The sequence below is a fragment of the Callithrix jacchus genome, chromosome 1, assembly GCF_049354715.1.
Source record: "Callithrix jacchus isolate 240 chromosome 1, calJac240_pri, whole genome shotgun sequence".
Classification (NCBI taxonomy): Eukaryota; Metazoa; Chordata; class Mammalia; order Primates; family Cebidae; genus Callithrix; species Callithrix jacchus.
Window position 1 is genome coordinate 94,703,247 of NC_133502.1, and position 24,365 is coordinate 94,727,611.

General features: G+C 40.7%; 1 protein-coding gene and 1 long non-coding RNA gene across 6 annotated transcripts in view; one reads left to right on the forward strand and one right to left on the reverse strand.

Moving 5' to 3' along the window:
* MAMDC2 (MAM domain containing 2) overlaps positions 1–24,365 on the reverse strand; it is a 187,092-nt gene that overhangs the window by 60,816 nt on the left and 101,911 nt on the right. For all 5 annotated transcript variants that reach the window (XR_013533029.1, XR_013533030.1, XM_054254976.2 and 2 more), the window contains 2 exons: positions 17,971–18,114; positions 14,435–14,700 (listed from right to left, as the gene is read on the reverse strand). Coding sequence is in view for 3 of the 5 variants with exons in the window: in XM_054254976.2 (XP_054110951.2) it covers positions 14,435–14,700; positions 17,971–18,114 (410 nt within the window). In the remaining 2 variants the exon portion in view is untranslated. The remainder of the gene's footprint in view (positions 1–14,434; positions 14,701–17,970; positions 18,115–24,365) is intronic.
* LOC118153963 (uncharacterized) lies at positions 3,238–4,494 on the forward strand. The gene is made up of 3 exons (XR_004743828.3): positions 3,238–3,356; positions 3,502–3,698; positions 4,166–4,494. It is a non-coding gene; the product is annotated as an uncharacterized LOC118153963 (long non-coding RNA).

Consider the following 24,365-nt stretch of genomic DNA (forward strand, 5'->3'; position numbering starts at 1 on the left):
AACTAAATAGATAGTGCAGAAAATATCCAGAGAAAGATACACGAGAGAAGAGAAAGGTAGGGATATCTGTGCAAAAGGAAATAAGGTATGTTTCCTCTGGTGAAAGTGGAGGGTCTTTATTAACATGTGAATTGTCAATTTCTAATTGCATGAGTTGATCTTGTAGCTCCAGAGGCCAGCAAATACTTATTTGGTCTATGAGCTCAGAAAACCAGAAGATCCCCAGAGAATCTCATTGTAAGCATCAAAAAAATAATATGGCATCACCCAGAACTTGGGAAAATATCCCTTTAAAATCCAATGATTGTAAGGCTGTGAAATATTCACAAGATAGAAATTTGGAAGTGGGGAAGGGAGGTGGTATTTTTAGGTTCATAACAAACTTTGGAATAAACGTTTTCCTAATTAAGCTTATTAGTAAAACTATAGGGAAAGAATGCCCGGTCTGTTTTTCAGATGTCTCCACATTGCTGGGAGAACAAATTGCTGATCCAACAGTGTTCCAGGAAATTAATTACTCAGGAAAGTCATGAAAGAATTGACTGACATAAACATTATGTTCTTGTAAACTGTGTTAGCAACTACCAGTTGTGCTAATCAGTCTTCTTGTAATTGTCTCATAAGTTGGCATGAAACACAGAAGCCCTCAAAAAATACCTGAAAGGAAATGAAACAGAAGGAAAACGAGAGTATCTCAGCCCTGCCTTACTCATATTTAAAGCACTGTAGAATTCTTGGACTCATAAATGATGCTGAGTTTAGCTTGAAAAACTCAAGAGTAGGTTCCCTTTCCATCCTTAACTCCTCTATTCTTTGACATGAAAACTTATTCCACTTGACAGTATAATTGTCCTTGTTCTGTGGACAGTCACCTTAATCTGGCCTATAATGTGTTGATTATCTTGTTAGTAATTAATGACCTTTCTAGTTCTACTTTTCTCTAAGCTGCTCTGCTTCGATAATGCTGGGACATTAATATCCTGAAACAATTCTCCTCCAATGTTCCCAGACCTCATGAAATGTGGTAGGAAATTCACCTCCTCTCATGTATCTTGTCTACACATTGGTTTTCTGCTTCCTTAATCTCTTTATAGCAGGATGTCTTGCTGTTAAACAGCCAACTATTTATAAATCTCTACAGAAACGTTCTAGACTTGCTTTTCTATTCGAGTGAACTTCTAGGGCTGCCTTTAAAAATTCAGAACCCTGAGTATTTTACAAGTAGTCATATTTTCATTCTGAAAGGGCACAGTTAAAAAGATTTTAAAAGTGAAAATTTGAATCAAAGACTTACATTTCAACTATTTTTTTCCTAAAAAGGGAAAGATTTTTTTATAAGAGGAAATGAAGTAGAGAAAGTTACCAATGAGAACTGTGCTGCATAATGTTAAAACACAGTTGCTGCTACTAAGATGCCAAAATATATAACAGGAGGTAGAAGAGACCAAGAGGTCATTTTAAAACATGTCCTTGTTTCATAGAAAGGTGACATGACATTCTGATTTACATAGTTAATGCTAGAGTCAGGCCAACTCTTTATATTCCTGAACTAGATCTCCTTCATTACACAAATATCATTCCAACAAGTAAAGCCCAAGTCAACAACTTATTAAAAAATTCAAAGAAGAGGAGGCATCTGAAGTGGACATTGAGAGAAGCATAGGACTTTCTCGGGTTGCAGAATGATTTCTGCAACAAGATCAATAAGATATACTTTGCTGTAGATAAACCCCGAGGGAGCACTGGAGGAGGCAGACAGAGGGCAGAAGACAGGATTTGAGGAATGAGAAGCCACACTGGAATGAAGACAATAATTGAAGATAGGTTTTTCGAGAAGTTTGGAGGCTAAAGGAATGGGAGGGATTGGCAGCTTAAAAGGGTACTGAGATGAAAGGAAGGTTTATTGTTCATTTGTGTCAAATGTAGGAGACTAACTATATTGGCAGTGTGCAAAGGACTAAAGGAGATTGAAGATTTACAAGTGAGGGAATAATTTATGAAATAAGTTCCCAGAGGAGGCAGGGAGGTGAGATAAATGCCTAGATGGGCAGGTTGGTTTTGACTAAGAGCAAGGATAATACTTTCTTTGTCAGATTGATCAGGAGATGAAGAGAGGCAGGTGAAGAAGATTCAGAGAGGAACAGCACTGAAGGAGCTTGTGTTGGATGCCTTCATCCTTTTGGGAGATGAACCCATAAGATCACAACCTAAGAATGAGGCAGGGAGGGTCAAGTTGGAAATCTGCAAGTGAAAACAGATCTGAAAATCTGGGATGAGGGATTAGGAAAAATCAATGAGAGAAGAGATGCATAAAAGACTTTCCCACTAGAATTGAGGGACAGTGGAGATTAGTCTTATTTTCTCCAGCTGTTTTAAGAAGACTGGGGTAAAGATGAAAGCTGCCCTGGGATTCCAGGCATTAGGAGAACCAAGGTGAAGCAGGTGGGGAGGGTAGACATGGAAGCAACTGCATCATTGATTATGATCTCAGAATGGAGGCTGGAGAAGCTGTGTTGAGGAGCAGGGAAAGGATCAGGGGAATTGCATGGGGGCTGGTAAAATTTGATTTAGGTTCTTGGTAATGGGAAAAGGCACAATTAAAGAATGGAAAGCTGTTTCAAAGGGAAGAATCACAGCTCTTGGTTTTAGTAAATATCATCATAAAAAGCTCCAAAACAGGCCAAGCATGGTAGTTCATGCCTGTAATCCCAGCACTTTGGGAGGCTGAGGTAGGAGTAGGACAGCTTGAAGCCAGGAGTTTGAGACCAGCCTGAGCTACTTAGTGAGACCCTGTCTCTACAAAAAATGAAAAATAAATTAGCTGGGGGTACACCCCAGCTGCGTGGGAAGCTAAGATGGAGGATTCCTTGAGCCCAGGAGGTGGAGGCTGCAGTGAACCATGATCATGCCACTGCATTTCACCCTGGGCAACAGAGTGAGACCTTTTCTCAAAAAAAAAAAAAATGCTCCAAATCAAACTCAGCATATACATGTCCATAAATGTCCTAGTTTCCACTCTAGCCAGGCATTCCTGGTTTTAAGTATTCACACTAAAATTCCTTGTAGGACAAATTACTCAGGTGCTGTGCTATAAGAGATTATGGTTTATCTTATCTAAAGGCAGAAACATTTAATCTTCCTTTTTTCTTTGATGGAATTATGTTATTCTTCCTTACCATCAACACCTATTCATTGATAGTTCAGTTTTCTGTCTTAATTATTTATGGATTACTAACAGGAGAACCCACTTTGTTCCAGAAATTTCATTGATATCAGGAATAACAAAACAAAACAAAACAAACACAACAATATGGAGCCGTATTCTCCAGAAGCTTACATCTGATTTAAGGAGACAGGTAAGTAGACAATTTAACTAAATACATTAAGTGCCATGAGAGTAGTATGATGCTGATAGGTGCTATACAAAACAAGTGTTCTCGGTTAACTGCTTTGAGAAAATTGCTACCTTTTAACAAGGTTAAACTGGATTCTTTAATGCAGATCTTACTGAGAGTTTCTAATATGTTAGTGTGCTTTGTGAATCTTCATGTGTGTGGAGTAGAGATCCAGTCTGCCAAGTTCTACAAACTCATCTGATGACAGAACCCTTTTTCAATGGAATATCTCAAGGGATTTGTGCTCCATGGGACATAACATGAGAAGGACTGACACAGATTTTCACCTAGTGAACAAAAAGTGTATGTATTTATAGTTTTAAAAACTGCTTGGATGGGTACTTTCTCCTAAATACGTAAATGACTTCTGAAGTTTGTTTTTTAGGCCTATGACAGAGTAAAAATGCAGACTTAAAAGGATTTACCTCAAAGATTTTAATGACTGCTGTCCTGAGCCCAGTGAAAAGGAATGCCTTTAGTCATTTTCATTTATGGACTGTTTAACAGTCTTTCTCCAAAAGAAATATTTAATGAATACAATCTCGAGGTCCTCCCAGTGCTTCTAATTAACAGACCACTGAGCAATCTTTGTTAAAGGAAAGGCTAGCTTCGGGCCAGAAGGCATTGCAGGATCTAATATGTATACTACCATGTGTGACCAAGCATGAAGAGGAATTAAGGGTGTGAATATATAAGGGCTAATGTTTGTGTCCATTGTTATGAAATTTCTGATAATCGCTCTCCACTCTCTCCTAATATTTGGCCTTTAGGAAAAGAGTTTTGGAATGCATTGTTCTCTCACCTCATTATCCTCCTTAATGTATGAAAGTCTCAAGATAACTGTTGATTACCTGCTCTCTACTTCATAAAGAGGAAACACAGATCCAGAGGACCATTTTGTGATTCATCCCTTTTCAAAGTGTTTCTTAAAACATTTAAAAAAATTTTATTATAAGCTGTTTATAATTGAATAAAAGCAGCCATTTCTTTAAGAACGCCTCATCTTATTAAAATAAAGGCTTAACTCTGACCTGATTTTTACTTTAAAGAACTTCACAGGAAAAATCAGCATATATAATTATCAATGTATTAAAGAGATATTGTCTATAAAACCTTATGAGGATCAGGACTAAGAAAAAACATTCATTCGTCTCTCTTTTCAGCTAAGTTTAACAAATGATATGTATGGGTACTATGCTAAGAACTTTATATGATGTATCACATTTGATCTTTACCATATGCTATGGATATATGGGTATACTCCTAGTATACCTGCTTTACACGTGAAATAAAAGTAAGACTCAGGAAGGTTACATAACTAGCTCAAACTATAACGCCATAAGTGCCAGAGAACCCACAGCCAAGTGTCTTACGCGTTATGCTTCGTTTTCCTCTAACCCACAGCTTTCCTTTGTCTACAGTAAAGCACCTTGAATTTTGACCCCTCCTAGGAGTCAAAGTTACTTCTAAACTAGAACACCAGAAGGTTAAAAATAAAGTCCAAATTTTTTTTTCAGAAATCCTGAGAGTTAGGGCTGGGCTCCCCTTCTCACCTGATCCCATACTTTTGATGTTAGCCAGGCAAGGGCTGGGGGCTTTTTGTACTAGGCTTAGTGTAAAAAGCATTAATTCTGGAATCAAAAAGACCTGGATCTGCTTCTCATCTCAGCCACTTAATAGCTGTGTGATTTTGAATGATGTCCTTAATTTTCTGCCTGAGCCTTTCTCATCTGTTAAATGGTGCTGTACTGCTTCCCTTCCTAGGGAGCTATGGCATCAAATGAAGTGTTGGGAGAGCGTTCAACAACAGCCTCTGTTGTGGGCAGCTGTGATATCACATGGAATCTGTCCATAAGGCTACTTTGCTAGAATGGTCTACAGGAAACTCTTAGCATTGCTTCATCTCTATAGTTTCTGCCAAAGATTAAACTACCCAGAGAGCACAGCAGAGAGTTATTAATCTAATCAGCTCTTGTCCTTAAAACAGGCTGGATAAGTGCGAATAGGAGAAAGCGAGGTAAAGCAACACCCAGAGTGGAAGGCCATCAGAAAGGAACAGGGGAGGCAGGCATCGGTAGTGAGGGAAATGAGAGGAGAGAGGCTGAAAGCCTGGACTTTTTTTTTAATTTTTGAGATGGAGTTTCACTCTTGTTGCCCAGGCTGGAGTACAATGGTGCAATCTTGGCTCACTGCAACCTTGCCTCCCAGGTACAAGCGATTCTTCCACCTCAGTCTCCCAAGTAGCTGGGATTATAGGCATGTGCCCACCATGCCCAGCTAATTTTCTATATTTTTAGTAGAGAAGGGGTTTCTCTGTGTTGGTCAGGCTGGTCTAGAACTCCCAACCTCAGGTGATCTGCCTGCCTTGGCCTCCAAAAGTGATGGGATTACAGCAAAGGCTGGACTTCCTTATAGTTCTGCACAGGCTGCTGCTCACTCAGCTCAGCTCTGGCCTCATGGGACAACTCACTGAGAGATGGAAATAATGTTCATGAAAGCAGGTACTGTCTTTGAGTTGGGCCCTAATGAATCACATCTGACTTGCTTTAGAAATGGGCCCAGAGGTCACAGAGCATAGGCAGGAAGGCTATTCTGCACAATGGCGACACGTATGCCAGGCTCTCAGTTTAGGCATTCATTTCTACTAGATCATCTGGGGGACCTAGAGCTAGTCTGACTGCATTCTAAAATGCCAAGGACACTGAAAGGAAATACTTTACTTCACTCAAAGGAGTATTGTGAGAATTAAATAACAAAAGGTACCTATACCCCAAGGCAGGCATGGGGAGCCTCTTTCTCCAGGTCTTCCCCAAGACTGGAGAGAGACCCTGACCACCCAAAGATTCCTGCCCTAAAGGGGGCAGGGTTCAGAGTTGACGAGACCGAGACCGTGATTCAAACCCCAGCTCTGCCATTTCCCACCCTTAGAAAGTCCACTCATTCATTCTTTTGTTCATTCATTGACCACATAGGTACCAAACAAAATTTATTGAACAGAATTTTACTCATGACCTACTTTTCCCCAGAGCACAGTGCTAGATGCTGTGGATACAAGATGAACAAGACCGACAAGGTCTGTGTCCCCGTGAAGGCTCTATTTTCATAGGAAAAGAGATGCACAATGAACAAGTAAACAAATGAGATCATTTCAGATTGGGATAAATGTTAAACACAAAATAAACTAGGCAAATTAATGGGGAGTTATCTGGGTATGGGGAAAGGGGTTATGAACTGGGCAGTCAGGAATGTTCCTTTCTGAGAGGAAGCACCTGACCTGGGACAGAAGCACGGGAGTCAGCTTGTCATGAGAATGACTGGGGAAGGAGGCATCCCCTGTGCAGAGCACTAGCCCTGGGTCGGGAAAAGCCTTGGGACTCAAGGAACAGAGAGAAGGCCCAGGCAACTGTGGACTGTGGGACTTGCAATCACGGCAGAATGAAGGCAGATGAAGCTAGCAAAGTGGGCAGTGATCTGACTGTGAAGGATCTTAAAAGCTAGAATATGGGATGAAGCTTTATTTTAAAGGCCATGGAATAGTTTTCCACAGGGGAGGGCCAAGATCTGATTTCTGCTTCAAAGAAATGATTCTGGCTGCTGCATCTCTCTCTCTTTCTGGAATATACAGACAACAAGGTGGAAGAGAAGAAACAGCTAGGAAGGTATCAAAGTAGTTTAAGTAGGAAATAATGGTGGCTTAGACTAGGAGAGAGAAGTGGACATGTTTGAGATAAATTTTAGAGGTGTCACTCAAGGGTTCTGTCTGGAATTTGGAAAAGAGTAACAAGGAAACAGAAAGAATCAAACTATTTAGATTTCCTGAAACTTCAGTTTCTTCACCTAAATTTGGAAGGTGTTATTGTAGTGTATTGAGGACTAAACAAGGGAGCATGTGCTGCCCAGCACAAAGTGGGTAATTGATAAACAGCCAGCTTGTCCCTTGTTCTGACCCAGGTTGAACTCTGAATCATCTAGACAAGCAAGTTCATTTCAGGACTCAGTCATTAGAAATTCCAACTATTACAAAATGTATGCTAAGCTCAATAGGCTCAAAAAAAATCTCTTAAACTGTCATCAATTTGGAATAAAGTTAATATTGAGTTGTTAATCCACCCAGAACAGCCATTATAAAGCTTCCAGACTGTAACAGCTGAGTAGTGTTTGCCTTATGCTTATTTTGGGTGCTCTGTGACTTGAAACTCCTTTCTCAGTGGCAAGAATATTTGGAGAAACATGTACTCTCTGTGGACAGAAACTACACATGAAAAACAATAGCATAGGTTTGGGTGTCATAGCTCTGGAAAACTCTTGATTTTTGAAGCTTTGACAGGGGGTTCCTGGCTTACAGGGTACACACAAGGAACTGATCTGACTCTAGCTTTCTGAGTCACTCATAATGAAAAAGCTACCTAGGGGTAGGAGGACCATTCATTCTACTCTGTTCCTGCCCAGCTGTATGGGAACATCTCCCAGCACTTCAGGATGGGGGACCTGGGCAGGGACACTATACAGACATGTCCTTGCACAGGCCTTTGGCTACCGCAAAATCTGTTGGGCTACCATGCCTGGTTTCAGTGTAGCTGAGCTGCATATGAGCCTGAAACACATGGTCTTTCTTATTGTTCTCTTCTTTTTGCTTTTATTGTGGTTAGTTATTCAGAGCAATAGTTCTCTATGTTGCACGTTACAATACTTTGGTGCACTTCATAAAATCCTGATTCCCATGCCAAGAGAATTTTTTCCCAAACCAAGAGAATCTGACCTAATCAGTACAGTAGATACTGTAATGTGCCACTCAACTGATCCTTCAGGAATGAAAAGCTTATTCTCTCAGTTGCTGAAAATGTAGCCAGTGGACAGCTCTCGGCTTGTTAGTTGTCCATGGAAAGTGCGTTGGCATTTCAAGGCAATACCCTCTTCCTAAGGTAGCCAGCATCCAATGACCAATCAATACAGGACTATAAAGACAATACTGATCAACCCAGGACAGCTCTGAAAGGCCATGCCAGTTTCAGAGCTCCCTGTAGGTCAGCTGAGGCCTTCCTTGGGAATGCACTGCCGTCCAACAGCTTCCTCTGCCTGATCCTGCTTCCTTCCCTTCCCTTCCTTCAGTGGTGATCCCAAGAGCACACCCTCATAAACTTCCTGCAAGTAAGGCTCCATCTCAGGGTCTGCTTTCTTTGGTCTGGGGTTAACACCTGGACATCAGCATTATAAAGCTCCCTGGATGATTTCTTTTCTTCTTTTTTTTTTTTTTTTTTTTTAGATTGGGTCTTGCTCTGTCACCCAGGCTAGAGTGCAAATCTCAGCTCACTGAAACCTCCACCTCCTGGGTTCAAGCAATTCTCTTGCCTCAGCCTCCCAAGTAGCTTGGACTACAGGCACATGCCACCATGCCCAGCTAATTTAAAAAATATTTTTAAGTAGAGACAGGGTTTCACCATATTGGTGTGGCTGGTCTCCAACTCCTAACCTCAGGTGATCCACCTGCCTTGGTCTCCCAACCTGCTGGGATTACAGATGTGAGCCACCATGCCTAGCCCTCTCCAGGTGATTTTAATGAGGGTAAATAACCCCTGCTCAAAAGTCAGAATGTGACAATCAGTCCATAGACAATTATTCAGCACCAAGTGCCAAGATTGCTACTAGGTTTTCGATCCCACATGGAAAATAAAAAAGAGAGAAATTAAGAAAACTGACTCTGATTGCAAAGCTAGTAAGTGGCAGAATTGGGATCTAAAACTAGAGAGACTGCTGTGTCCATTCTCCTAATCACTATGTTATGTTGTCTCCAGGATGATGGAGGGGAAGCATAGGATGCTCAGGGACCCTAACCTGGACAGGTGTGGAGAGTGGGGTCAGAGAAGGATTTTGTAAGGAATGAAGTTTAAGTTGAGATCTAAATAAGAAGAATGTAGGCAGAGGCAACAGGGCATGCAATAATCTAAGGTAGGAGAGAGCAGAGTGTGCCCCAGGAACTGATTGCTCGGTGTGATTAGAAAGGAAAACACAAGAGGTGAACCTGGAGAGGTGGCTGATACCAGAGCATGCCTTTTCCCTAAGAGCAACAGGAAGTCAAAGGGTCCCTGCAGGGGAGGGTTGCAGCATGATAACTCTACTTCTGGAGAGAGACAGATTGTAGGGGAGCAAGAATGAATGGCAGGTGAGGATGGTTTTTAATTCCAATTCTCTTTTTTTTTTAATTGCATTTTAGGTTTTGGGGTACATGTGAAGAACATGCAAGATAATTGCATAGGTACACATGTGGCAGTGTGATTTGCTGCCTTCCTCCCCTTCACCTATATCTGGCATTTCTCCCCATGCTATCCCTCCCCAACTCCCCACCCCCCGCTGTCCCTCCCCTATTTCCCCCAACAGACCCCAGTGTGTGATGCTCCCCTCCCTGGGTCCATGTGTTCTCATTGTTCAATACCTGCCTATGAGTGAGAACATGTGGTATTTCATTTTCTGTTCTTGTATCAGTTTGCTGAGAATGATGTTCTCCAGGTTCATCCGTGTCCCTACAAAGGACATGAACTCATTGTTTTTGATTGCTGCATAATATTCCATGGTGTATATGTGCCACATTTTCCCTGTCCAGTCTATCATCGAGAGGCATTTGGGTTGATTCCAGGTCTTTGCTATTGTAAACAGTGCTGCAATGAACATTTGTGTGCATGTGTCCTTATAGTAGAACGATTTATAATCCTTTGAATATATATCCAGTAATGGGATTGCTGGGTTAAATGGAATTTCTATTTCTAGGTCCTTGAGGAATCGCCACACTGTCTTCCACAATGGTTGAACTAATTTACACTCCTGCCAGCAGTGTAAAAGTGTTCCTATTTCTCCACATCTTCTCCAGTATCTGTTGTCTCCAGATTTTTTAATGATTGCCATTCTAATTGGCGTGAGATTCTCAGATTCAATTTAAGACCAATAGTTCTCATCCAAAAATAGGATGGCACCTCTAGAGCCATTTAGAAATGTGTGGAAATAATTTTGGTTTTTGCAATAATCACAGATGCTAAAAATCCAGTAATGTGAGAAAAGGCCTCACCTCAAAGGCACAACTGTCCTCTTCAAAATGCCAAGGGGACCCACATAAGGAAATCGTGCCATAAGCAAAGCGCAGAAGGCTTAACTCTAGGAATATAAATATTCTAAGCCATAACAGTATGAAAGTTCAGTAATAGTATAACTGGGAGAATTTGGGAAATCAAAGGGTAAGAGAGGTGAAGGGAAGCGTGGGGTAGGGAGAGATTTACTCATTTTAACATGGTGGGGTGTCAAGAGATGCTGTCAAAAGTTTATGGATCCAAAAATAAATGGTTGAGTGTACTAAAGCTCTAAAGGGAACCAAGACAAATAAAAATAAAAACAAAACTAAAAATTATGAGGAAGAGAGAGAAAAGCAGAAGCAATAGAAGGAATAAATTCCTTCTCTTTCATAATACAAAGTCAGCCAACACAGTTAAGGTTAATGAATGAAGAAATGCAGGTGGAAATATATTTAGAGTTATAGGGGAAGCCATCGGTGAATCAGGAAGAAAAGCCATCAGAAAAACAAGAAGTATAAATGGAATTTTAAATATTTATTTATTTACTGAGATGGAATCTTGCTTTGTCACCCAGGCTGAAGTGCAGTGGCATGATCTTGGCTCACTGCAAACTTTGCTTCCCAGGTTCAAGTGACTCCTGTGACTCAGCCTCCTGAGTATGGGACTACAGGCATGTGCCACCATGCCTGGATAACTTTTTGTAATTTTAGTACAGATGGGGTTTTACCATGTTGGTCAGGCTGGTCTCAAACTCCTGACTGTAGGTGATCCTCCTGCTTTGGCCTCCCGAAGTGCTGAGATTACAGGTGTGAGCCACCACACCTGGCCAAATGAGGAGGTTAGTCTTGAAGTTTATTTATTTATTTATTTTGAGATGGAGTCTTGCTCTGTTGCCCAAGCTGGACTGCAGTGGCGTGATCTCAGCTCACTGCAACCTCTGCCTCCCGGGTTCAAGCGATTCTCCCGTCTCAGCCTCCCAAGTAGCTGGGATTACAGGCACGCTCCACCATGCCTGGCTAATTTTTATATTTTTTTAGTAGAGATGGGGTTTTGCTATGTTGGCCAGGCTAGTGTCAAACTCCTGATCTCAGGTGCTCCACTCGCCCAGGCCTCCCAAAGTGTTGGGATTACAGGTGTGAGCCACTTCACCTGGCTGGAAGTAGCATTTTGAGTTCAGTAGTAGGAAGTAGTAAGGGAAACTCTGGCTTCTCATTTTATCCCTTGTCTTAAATCTATTTTTGTATGTTTATTTCCATCTGCATACGTTATATAAGTAAGTGAAATTTAGTTTTCTGCCTTACCCAATGCATGTCTCTAAGGTGGATGTCAAATGGCTATCTCACTCTCTGAGAAGCTATTTCTGTGTAACAGGGACCTGCCAAGAACTAAGGGCCACTTTTAGGCACATAGCCAGAGTTTTCCAGTGTTGAACTTACTGTCTCCTCATCTGCACTGGGGCTGAATCCATGACTAGTTCTTTGTGAGTACTATAAGAGTTTCTCTGCCCCTGCTGGGTCTAGGTCCATTTTCCCCTAAGTGGTTGTGGGGAACTGTGCAGTTGCTGGGCAGCTCGGTAGTTGGCCTTCAGAGAAGACAAGGGCAAATTCTGTGGGGCACTCTTATCTGCTAGAAGGCATGCACCAATTCAGGTATAAGCAGAGACTCAATATGAAGGAACGAGCAGATTCCCTAAACAACCCATATTTGTCAACAGAGATTAAAGTAGGGTAGGGAGAGGTGGGTGGAGTGATGAGCAGGAGTTAGAATACAGCATGGCCTGAATTTTAACCCTCTAAACACTGGTTCAGGTGCATCTCCATTTATCATTATTTTTTTACAGCACTGGTAAAACTACTCCTCTGTCTTTTTATGTAGCCCTTCCATGGGCTTTACATGACACTGCATGGTAGTTAGTTGCTTACATATCTTAATCTATCATCTGTGATCTCTTCTTCCTCAAGGGTAGGGACTGACTCTCATTCATCTGTATATTTCTTGTATTGAGTGTATACCTAATAAATACTGGTTGAGTAAAGAAAATAAATGAATAAATAAATAAATAAATGAAAGCCAAATGAATAAACAAAATGCTTATTTTATTCTCCTTTAAAAAGTTAGCAAAATAGATCATGGAGTGTAACAAAAATTGCATTATTTTCTGGTGCATCCCTGATTGTAGGACTCTGGTATTTGTCTGCTTTTGTGTGCATGTGTGCGAGTGTACACATGTGTATATGCGCACGTGTGTGCACGCGCACGTGTGTGTGTGTGTGTCACTATAACTACTTGCAAGATAAATAATTGGTAATGAGCACTCAAGTTAGGTTTTGGGAATCCCTGAGAGGTGCAGAGACACTTGGACTTCAGGACTAATAAATCAAAGAGGAAAGTTCAATAATGCTGCTGCAAGTGTCCATCTGTAAGATGACATTTACAGGAAGAAATGCTCATTCAAAAAATACCTGAAATTGTCTAGGCCATGAGCTTAAAGAGCATGAGCCTAAGCTAAGGGTAGAAATGTGGCACCAGAAAGACCTGTTTACTTTCTCTCTCCTCCATGAGCTAAGCAATATATCTCAATTTAGTTAGGTGATCAAAGTCTGATAGAATTACCCAAGGAAGACTTACAACACTACCTAGTTAATTAGCATACAAATAATAAGAAGCCGTGTTTGTGAGATTGTGGTAAAACTTATATGCTTCTACTCTGCTAGAGGTGTTAGAAATTAGTTCAACTCTTTCAAAAATCAGTAAGTCAATGAGGCTGCCATGCCATTCCTGCCTAGCAATGGAAAGTAACTTTTCTTTTTACCTAGCAACGGAAACAAAAGATTTTCCAAGATCTTTGATTAACCATGGTAAAGATTTAATCATGCCCTGGGGGTGTTGTAATGGACTAAAAGTAACCTGGCAACATTGTGATAGGAGTGGTGTACTAGGTTTCTTTAGCAGGAAGTTATAGATGGACACAGCTATGATTCTGTCCACATGGTTGTAACCAAGAAAAGTTTGGGCTATGAATGTCTGTGCAGATTCTACTGTTCCCAGCTTCCCCAGGAGACCCTGGACTTTGGGTAGCTCCTGGATTTGAATGTGATCAACTAATTGATTGATTGATTGATTCATTCATTCATTCAACAATGTTTATTGAGCTACCACTGTGTGAGTTATCTGTTTGAAGGATGGCACTTTCTTATTTTTCTTTGGGCCCCTTTCTTGCACAAACAGGATACTCAAGAGATATTTGCTGACTGACAGGCTGAAACCAAACGGATTTTTCCCACACTGGTTTCATATCTGAGTTACAGTTGACAGAATTTATTGCATCTGTAAAACGTCTTTAAGTTTATGAGTTGCTAAGCTTGAGAGATTACAGCTTTCTTTTCCATTACACTTGCAGTAAAGTTCTCTTTTTATATTCTCATTTCTATCAAAATCAGATGCTGATGGTTACCTTACGTAAATTCTCTCTGGCTGGGGCTGCGTTGGCTCTACATTTTTTAATGAGCTTCCTCATTTTGTGTTCAGCTAGAGCCTTAGGTTGTTAACCTTAAAGCCTTAATGCAGAACCAGGCTCACTGATTTCACCTTTTAAAAATACTAGCATTCCCACTAGCATGTGTATATGTTTGAGAGGGAGGGAAGGAGTGAGAAAGAGAGAGAGAGAATTATGACTAAAGTTTCAAACTAAAGTTCAGCCGTTGAACTTGGAGTTTTCATGTACTCCCAGTCTTGGATTAGTCTCAGGGAATTTAAAATATAAACAAAAGCAAACTCTCTAGGTGATGCAATGCAGAGACCCAGAAAACAGAAAATAACTGAAGGATTAACTTGCATGTGCCTGGGAGTAGGGTGTGAGGGTGAGGCCATAGGCCTGAACTGGAGGTAAACAATATATCATCAGTCGACAGTAGCTAGATGGACATTCACAAATCAGCTCGGCTACTGAGCATGGACACAGGACAAATAGCTCTATTTTACCTTGGTAGGCATGGGCTTCTTAAAGGTGATTTCTGCTTGCATCCAAACACCCCTTGGGGACTCCAACACAGACCAGACCTTCTCTTGAACCACATGGTTCTCTTCAAAGATATAAACTGCTAGGGTGTCACTCATTTTTAAAAATCCATAGATGGCATAATGAAAACGCAGACAATACTGCAAATTTCCCGGTAGTGAGGGGCCGTAGAGCCTTCCAATGTAGCCAGGCTGAGATGTGAACTTTGTGTTGGCTAGCAAGTAATACCCTGGGAACAAGAAAAAAATATATCAGCAATGCAAAATAATCTAAACCAGATTAGCAAGTGGAAAAAAGTGATTAAAGTGGAAGAACTAGCCAGCAAAGACTATCAGCTGTGCTTTAAATGATAGAACACATTTTCTAATGTCTGTGGCTAAGTGACAGAAAATATCTATGTGCCACTATTGAAATGAAACCTTGTTCAATTCTAAGTAAACTTTAGAAACCAGTACAGGTTGTCTATAGCATATAGAATGTCCAGATTACAGTCATTCATTAGGATTTACATTTTTCATGAAACAAAAAGGATGAAATCATCATGGGGACACCAGCTGCCTGGGTCAACCATCTGACTTAGATGATATATTCTGAGGACTGAACCATAGTGAATGGAATGCCCAGGGCAGATTTTTCCTTATTATCTCTGTAGTGACTGATAGAGATGGCGGGATTCCAGGCTGGCCTGGCAGTCTTTGTGGACATTTGTGTGTCTGGGCAGAGCCTATTCCTCTCTTGGTCAAATGTTAAACCTGCCCTTGAAGAGCAAGTTTTCATCAGATGGATCCTCCCGGGTGCTGAAGATCTATGTTCTTTCCTTATTCCTTCTAAGTAACATAAAGAAAAATAAGATCAGGAATCTTCCCCTTCCAGTATCCCCGTGGTCAATTTAAAATGTATTCATACATCCTAGAAAGTCTAGGCAGAAAAAAAAAACAACCAACCTTATTTTTTCTCTTTCTTTTTTCTGCTCTTCCTCCTGTGAAATTTCATTTGGGTGCCTCAATCTTTGTATACAGTTTAGTTTTACCCAGTTTCTTAACTCAAAAGAAGAGAAAGACATACTGGAGCTCTCTCTCCCTCCATACATAAAAAGGCCACATGAGGACACATGAGAAGGTGGCCATCTGCAAGCTAGGAGGAGAGCCCTTACCAGAAACCACCCTGATGGCACCTTAATTTTGAACTCACGACCTTCAGAACTGTGAGGAAATCATTTCTGTTGTTCAAACCACCCAGTCTGTGGTATTTTGGTATGGCAGCCTGAGCAGACTATTATGGGCGGCCATATGACAGCCAGAACAACCTTTTTGAAACCTAAGTTTCATCTGTCTATTTTTCCACTTAAAACCTCTCAGTGGCTTCTCATGTCCTCTATAATAAAATTCCAAATGCTTCCTGTGGCCTGCCACACCCAGGATCTATCTCCCTCTCTAACATCATTTTCCTCCATTCTCCTCCCCACCCTTCCTCCTCACGGTGCAGCCATACAGACCTTCCTATTCTGTGGTGTGACCAGCTCTTTCCAAATTTGAGGCCTTCACAGATGTTGCTCCCTCTGCTTGCGTCACTCCCACTATCCCAGCTAATGGCAGCTTCCCTCAGAGAAAGCTTCCCTGAATCCAAAACCAAAATTAGATTCTTCTCTCTATTATCTCTCAGAGTTCACTCTTCATTTTGTTTTACTGTGAAAGAAGGAGATCAGAACATGCCACCCCCAAATATGTCACTTTGGCATATTGATTATTCTGAGGTAAAGTCACTTGAGAAACAGCAGAGGCAGGAAGGACCCTCTGACATCTCCCTTTTTATGATACTTAAAAGCAGGTCATAAAATTTCCCATGAACCAGGTGTTCTCCCTGTACCAGAAAGGGAAGAACATTATGTCACTAAAGACTGGGAGTTGACATCAAAATGGATCTGTGTGAACCAAACTACTAAAATAACCCTTTTCTTCCATTAGTTTCCTCCATATATTTCCTAGTCACTTTCCCACAATTCACTGCCTCTGGAAACTTCAGCCCCACCCTCACCCCCTTTTTTTTGTCTTGTTATTTCTCCACAATTTTACCATCCCTTGTTTAAAATGGTATTTAAGCTCTCAGGCCTATCTGCTTCTTTGGATCTTCATTGTTTTTATGAAGGCTCTCAAGTGCAGGTAAATATATTAAATAAAATTTGTATTTTTTTATTGTTACTCTGTCTTACATTACTTTAATTCTCAGGTCCAAACATGGAACCTAAGGGGGTAGAGGAAAAGGTTTTCCTCCCTGACAGCACTTACCACACTCTGTGATTATAAGGTTGTTTGCATATACATTTGTCTAATGTTTCTCTTGCCCACTGAAAAGACATCTGGCCAGTGAAGGTGGGATTAATTTCAGATTTGTTCACTATTATATTCCCCAGGAATTAGTCCACTTGAATGTTTTATTGCCTTGAAAATTGGCAAACTGAGAGTAGGGTGTCTTTTTGTCCTTAAACAGCTTCCCATTTCATCAGCTCACTGCTCCCAGAACTCAAATGATTTTCTAGAGATGATTTTCCAGTTAATCAGCCCAAGGTGAGAATAGACTTGGTAGGGCCTTTATTCTACTAGTTAGGCAACCTCTAAGAAAAGAATACAAAATTACAAGTATTAAATGGTGAGGGCTCTTTCAAGGCCTTTCTCAGGGCTGGTATAAGGCAGGGTCCCTGGAACCTAAGCTTCACCAGCTCCATGGTAAACTCTCCCCAGTCCCCAGGATATAAACATGTGTTGAATAAGTGAAAGAGACATGGAACTTTTTGAGATCAAGCTCTTCACACTTGTTTCCACTAGTATGGGCTCCAAAAATCTGTCAATTTAATAATAGGTAGTCCCTACACAAAGAGCTCAGACTCTTGTTTCCAAAAGCTCTTTATAAATATATCCATCAAATGTCCATGCAACATTTTTAATAGCTTTTCCCCTCCACAGATTTTAAAAATTTTAATAAAATACAAATGGTATAAAATCTACCATTTAACCATTTTAAAGAGTACAGTTTAGTGGCATTGTGAGCATTCACAATGCTGTGCAGCCATCACCACTGTGTAGTTCCACATCATTTTCATCACCACAGGCAACACCATACTCATTAAACACTCTTATTCCCTCTGCCCCAGCCCCTGGCAACCACTGAAATCTACTTTTTATCTGTGGGAATATGTCTCTTCTGGGAGATTTCATATAAATACAATTCAGCAGATCTTTTTCTTAAAGGTATTGCATCTTAAGTGAGTTCCAAAATAATTTACAAGGATTTGCCTGTTTAATTAACTAGCAAATACATTTGTTAGCACAGAAACTTGAATTCCAATTTTAAAAAATGACCAAACATAAGATTGCTGATAGTCTTTGCTTCTTCATAGCTGCCTTTTTTCTTTGTCAGTATCTTTGCAGGTATGAAGTAGGAATGGCCAGTGAAGCTTAACAACTACCCAAGATGCCCCCACATAGACGGTTCCCTGATTTACCAAAGCCTGTGGTGTGGTCTCCAGCCCGATACATGTTTGGTTTTACTTTCACTCGGGTCCAACCTGGACCTTCTTTATCTTGGTAAAAGTTGCAGAGGTCTTGCTCAAAATTGCAGCTGACTTCCATGGCACTGAACAGAAGTTCTGAGCAAAGGACAAGGAAAGTTAATGACAATCAATCCCAAAGACCTCAAAGGACTACATCAACTGGTTGACAGATATTTATATATACATACTTGTGCTGGGGAGACCAAAAAAGTAAAACACAACTAAATATCTTTACCCAAATGGCATGCTGACAGGTTAGCATCAAACCAATGTTTCAACATGACAGGAAAATTGTTCTTTCCCTCTCTAAAGGGAGGGGAGAAAAGAGCACTGTTCATATTATAAAAATGAAGTACCAGACTTCAAAAGAAATTTCCTTTCATGGCTGTGAACACATATTCATATACTTCTTCACAATTCATTCATACAAAATTTAAAAGAAAGAGAGAGAAAAGAAAGAGATTTTAAGGGACTCAATTTGTCTCTAAGATAAAAGATTTTAGATATAATATTTTATATAAATCATTTTCCTTTGCTGCTCAGTCGCTGTGGCAGAAGCTCAGCTGCTGTCCCCTTTCACATCAGCAGCAGGAGCTGATCTGCTTGAGCAAGGTCATCACTCAGTTTAAATCATGCAGTTCAGAGTCACAGTTCTGTTATGGGTACTGCTATTGCTTTGACTTTGCTGAGTTCTAGTATTATTTACCCTGGTCTATAAATACCTCAGCCCAGATGGCCTGGAGGGAACATAAAGATTTCTGCTGTTTGAGAAGACATACAAATGGCCAACAGGTATATGAAAAAATGTTCAACATCACTAATCGGAATTGAAATGCAAATTAAAATCACAACAGGATATCATCTTAGTCAGATGGCTATTACTAAAAAGACAAAAACTAACAGATGTTGGTGAGGATGTGGAGAAAAGGGAACTCTTATACACTGTTGGTGAAAATGTAAACTAGTATACCCCCTATGGAAAACAGTGTGGAGATTTTTTAGAAAAATGAAAATAGAATTACCATTTAATGCAGCAATCCCATTACTGGGTATCTACTCAAAGGAAAAGAAATTAATATATCAAAGGATGCCTGCAACCCTATGTTTATCTCAGCACTGTTAGCAGTAGCAAGAATAAGGAATCAGCCTAAGTGCCCATCAACAGATGATTGAATAAACTAAGTTTCATACGTACATACAAGCTGGAAGAGTATCCATCCATAAAAGTAATGAAATTATGTCATTTGCAGAAACATGGTTGGAACTGGAGGTCATTATCTTAACTGAAACAAGTCAGACACAGAAACACAAATACTGCACATTCTCACTCATAAGTGGGAGCTAAATAATGTGTACACACTGATACAGAGAGTGCAATAGGCAATGGAGACTTAGAAGGGTGAGGGAGTAGGAAGGGGTATGTAAGATAAGAAATTCCTTAATGGGTACAATGTATGTTACTCTGGGACGGATACCTTGTAATCCTCACTTAACACTATGCAATCTATGCTTGTAACAAAACTGTACTTGTACCACATACGTTTATACAAATAAAAAAAGATTTCTGCTCTTCTGAGAATAACTTTTAATCCTATCAACAAATGGCTTATAAATCACACTGTTCAGATTGCCTTCTTAGACCAGAGGGGATGTGACTGTAGCAGGTGGGATATATTTGGTGTAGCCAAGTGTGATTCTTGTCTGCATGCTAGAATGCAGACATGTCTAACAGTTGAGGACCAGGGAGAGAGGACATGTGTTGAATAACTGGAAAATTATCTCTAGAGAAACATTTGAGCTCTAGGAGCAGTGAGCTGATGAAACACCTCACTATAAAAACTTACTATATTCTCAATTTGTCAATTTCCAAAGCAAGAAAACATTCAGATAGGCTGAGGAACCGACCCAGGTAAAAGTGGACGACCGAGGCATGACAACCAAATGCTACCAGGGATGCAAGATTTAATCTTGGTCCAGAAAAACAAATATGGGGAACTGGAAACATTGGTGTATGGACTAAAAGTTAGTTGATAAATGTTGTATTATTGTTAAATATCCTGAACTCCATAATTACCTTATAGTTACACTGAAGAATTTATTTGGTTATAAAATACACACTAAAATATATAGCAGTAAAGGGGCATGATGTTTGCAACCTATCCTTAAACAGCAGATAAAGCAAACATGGCAAAATGTTAATTTGTAGAGCTGGGTAAATAGTCTACAGGAGTTCCAACTATGTTGCCCAGGCTGGTCTCCAACTCCTGAGCTCAAGCAATCCACGCTCCTATGCCTCCCAAAGTGCTGGAATTACAGCGGTATGCCACCACGCCCAGCCTGGATATAGAGAGGATTTTTCATGTAGTTTTAGGTTCTACCAGTTCTAAACACTACTAGTTCATTGCAGTGTTCTTGCAAACTTTGTCTGACTTCGAAATAATAGAAAATTAAAGCGTTTCAAGAAAATTGAATTTTAAAAAGTAACTGATTAAAAGCACCTTACAAAAAAAAAAAAAAAGAAAAAAAAGAAGAATCCAAGACAATTAAATTTTAAAAAGTAACTGATTAACACCACATTACAAAACAAAAAAGAAGAATAGGAAGAAAATGTTATTATGTAACTAGAACCTGATTGTATCTCAGGCAATATGCCCTAGGAAGCGCACCAGGAGCAAACCCAGATGAGCCAGACTGGAGAAGAGGAAATGAAGAGAATTCTCAATGCTCTAAGACTGGTGGATTAGCTCACACCCTGCTCTGCCTGATTCTGTCAGCACCAGGGTATATCTTTAAGCCTGGAAGATAAAGTCTGTGAAAAATAAACAGGATGTTATACAAACAAGGATCCTTTGACATTCTCCCATGGAGATTTGAGACCACAGGAAACCCCATTAAGGTCTTCAGTATGAGTCATGCCTCTGCTACTGGGCAATAATAAAAAAAAAAAATGAAAATCTCAAATCTACAGATGGCCATCTAACTCAGGAAATGGGGTGGCACTGCCAAGTGCCATGCACGAAGAGAACAGGTCAGCGAATTCCTCATCAGGAATCAATCTTCCCCCCAACACCCCTCCTTTTCTTTTTCTTTCTCCCAGCTAGAGAGGGTAGAAGGAGCAATGAATCTTAAAGCAGTGCCCTTTGGTGACTGCAAGACAATCTTAACTCAGTTATTAGGTGTGTGGAAGGGGGTGGAAGTGGCATAAAAATGTGGAATTTTATAGAAGTTTTATTCATAAGCACCAAAACATGAAAGCAACCAAGCTATGTCCTTCAGTAGGTGAATGGATACATAAACTGTGGTACATCCAGACAACTAAATATCGCTCAGTGCTAAGAAGGAATGAGCTAGCTGCGAAATGATACAGAGTAAACTTAAATACGTACTACGAAGTGAAGGAAGCCAGTCTGAAAAGGCTACATACTATATGATTCCAACTATATGACATTCTTGAAAAGGCAAAACTATGGTGCCAGTAAAAAGATCAGTAGTTGTCATGGGTTACAGGGAAGGAGGGGTGAATAGAGAAAACATACATGGTTTTTGTTTGTTTGTTCGTTTGTTTTTTGAGATAGGGTCTCATTTTGTGGCCCAGGCTGGAGTGCAGTGGTACAAGCTTGGCTCACTGTAGCCTCTACCTTCTGGGTTTAACCTATACTCCCACTTTAGCCTCCTGAGTAGCTGGAACCATAGGCATTCACCACGATGCCTGGCTAATTTTTTGTATTTTTTTTTTTTTAATAGAGACAGGGTTTTATCATGCTGCCCAGGCTGGTCTCCAACTCCTGGGCTCAAGCAATCCACCCTCCGTTGCCTCCCCAAATGCTGGGATTACAGGTGTGTGCCACCACTCCTGACCTGAATATAGAGGGGTCTTTTAGGGTAATGAAAATATTCTGTATGATATTACATTGATAGATACATGTCATTATACATTTGTCCAAATCCATAGAGTATACAACACCACGAGTGAATCGTAATGTAAACTATGGACTCTGGGGGACAGTGTATATGGAGGCAAGGGGACTATGAAAGACCTCTGTACCTTCCTCTCAATTTTGCTGTGAACCTAAAACTACACTAAAAAATAATGCCCATCAAAACAACTTAAAAGTAAGAAAGGACAACTTCTCTCCATGGTGAGAGAAGACTCTATAGACTAGGTCATATAGAAAAGATTTTTCTGATGATGGAACTAACTTATTTTGCTAATGAATATATTTGAAATGGATTTTCCTGGGGTCCTGAGGAGGTCTGATTAAAAAAAAAATCAGGAAAGTGTAACTCAGAGGCTAAATCTTTTTCACCTAGAGTGCTGCTTCTACCCTGAGACAGTGTCTGATTCCTGAAGATGGGGCCAGAGGCCTGTTTCTGACCTGGGTGGATGCAGAGCTTTTGCTTCAAGCTTATTTCAGAGGTGTTAGTAAAGGGTGGATCACAAATTGAGCTGCTGGGAAGTGTAATGACATGTTTGAAGCACAGGGAGGAATCAGAGGCAGTTGGAAGTCTCTGAGCATCTGTTGATCAAGAAAAAAAGAAGAAAAGAACTACAACCCCTTTAAGCAACTTACTAAAAAGCATCATAATGTAAGTTTTTGTTAATTACTTGCTTTTTGACATTTGAACTTTTTAGAAATGAGAAGCTTTGAACATAATCTAAGTAGCTGGAGTGCGCTGCAATTTTAGAATAGTTGGGAGCATTTCCCATCCTTCCCTCTGCTCCATGGGAGTTCATGGAGAGAAACTCAGCATTGGTCCCACAGATCCAAAAGGCTCATCAGCCCCTAGATGCTGAAAGATAGATACTAGGGATCTAACCTCACAGGATCATTTTACTTGAGCATAAGCCAGCCTGAGAGCAAGCTGAGACAGCTCAAAGCTGGCTTGGGTAGGAGAGGCAGTGGGACGTGGCACCACACTGAAGACCTGTGGAGAAACAAGGGCCTGGGTCACTGACTAGGCTGTGGAGACCCTCTTGGGTGTTTAAGATAAGGCAGGCTGTGGCAACCTTAGCTGTAGCCTAGGCAGCAATTGGGCCTGGGTTTCCACAGACAAGAGGTCCGGGCAGTGTGTTGTCAGTGAATGGCTGATATTGGGATTCAGATAGTGATCCCCTGAGAGGCATACCCATGAGTGTTAGGATCTATCCAGTCCCTGGCCTGGGTGTGGGGTGGCCCTAAACTCAGACAGGAGGTTGGGTCTGCCTATAGCAGAGCAGTAGAACTCTCAGTTTGAGGCTGGGCATTATGGCAGGATTCCTAGAAGTGAATTGGATCACCTCTTCAGGCATTCAAAGATTTACAGACCAAAAGAAAGGCTTGCTCCCATCTTCTAAACTTTGGGATAAAGATGGTTGTGACGGGGGAGAGTGTGGGTGCAAAGGGATGGAAAGGGAAGTGGGGGTGGTCTCACTGTCCTCTGGAAGGGCCACATGACATTGCTGTTGAGCACCTGTGACTATAAGATGGGTCTGGGAGACTGGATTAACTCTAAACCCAACCAGATGGTGGGAACAAGATGCTTCATATGTTGATATATTTCCTGTCTCAGCCTATTAGGGAGATGAGAGAAGAAAATGCTAGATCCAGCTGGGAAAAGCAGAGACAAAAAGGCTGGAGCTAACCAAGATAAGGAAAAAAATGTTGGCACCTGTTATGAAACAGAAGGGCATAAACTATTTGTGAAATGTAAGATGAAGTATCAAATCTAGAAGGCTCAGCATCTAAAGACTCAATCTGGCCCACACCTGCTCAGTGAAAGACATAAAGCAGGCTCCAGCTGACATAGTTATCAAGCCAGTGCCCTTTGCTGGTTCTCTTTAGTTGCAATCTGATCCACAGTTCTCCAGGGATGGGTGAGCATTATTTTGAAAATAAAGTAAATATTATCTCACGATGAAGCATTTTCTGTGTGTCATACTCTGTGCCAAGGCCTTCACAGACATTAACTCATTAACCTTCTCAACAACTCTGTGAAACAGATTCTTCCATCTTTGCTAGAGATGTGGAAATAGAGTCTCAAAGAAGTTAAATAACATGACCCACACCACATAGCTCGGAAGTGGCAGAATAGGGATATGAATCCACATTCCTGAACATAACACTATGATGACGCAATTAAACCATTTAAAGCCAAGCTGGCCCAGTGGGAAGTTCTGAAGATCAATATGGAGTCTTGGTTAACCTAACGATGTAAGAACTCATATCTATGGAAGTTCCTGCACAGAAGGAGTCTGTAGTTTGCAGACTGAGGGGTCAACAGCCCTCTTAGCACATGGTCCTTGTTATGCTGGAACCTTTCTTTTCCTTTCACAGACAGACCACCCGTGTAGCAAGAAAAAGCTCAAA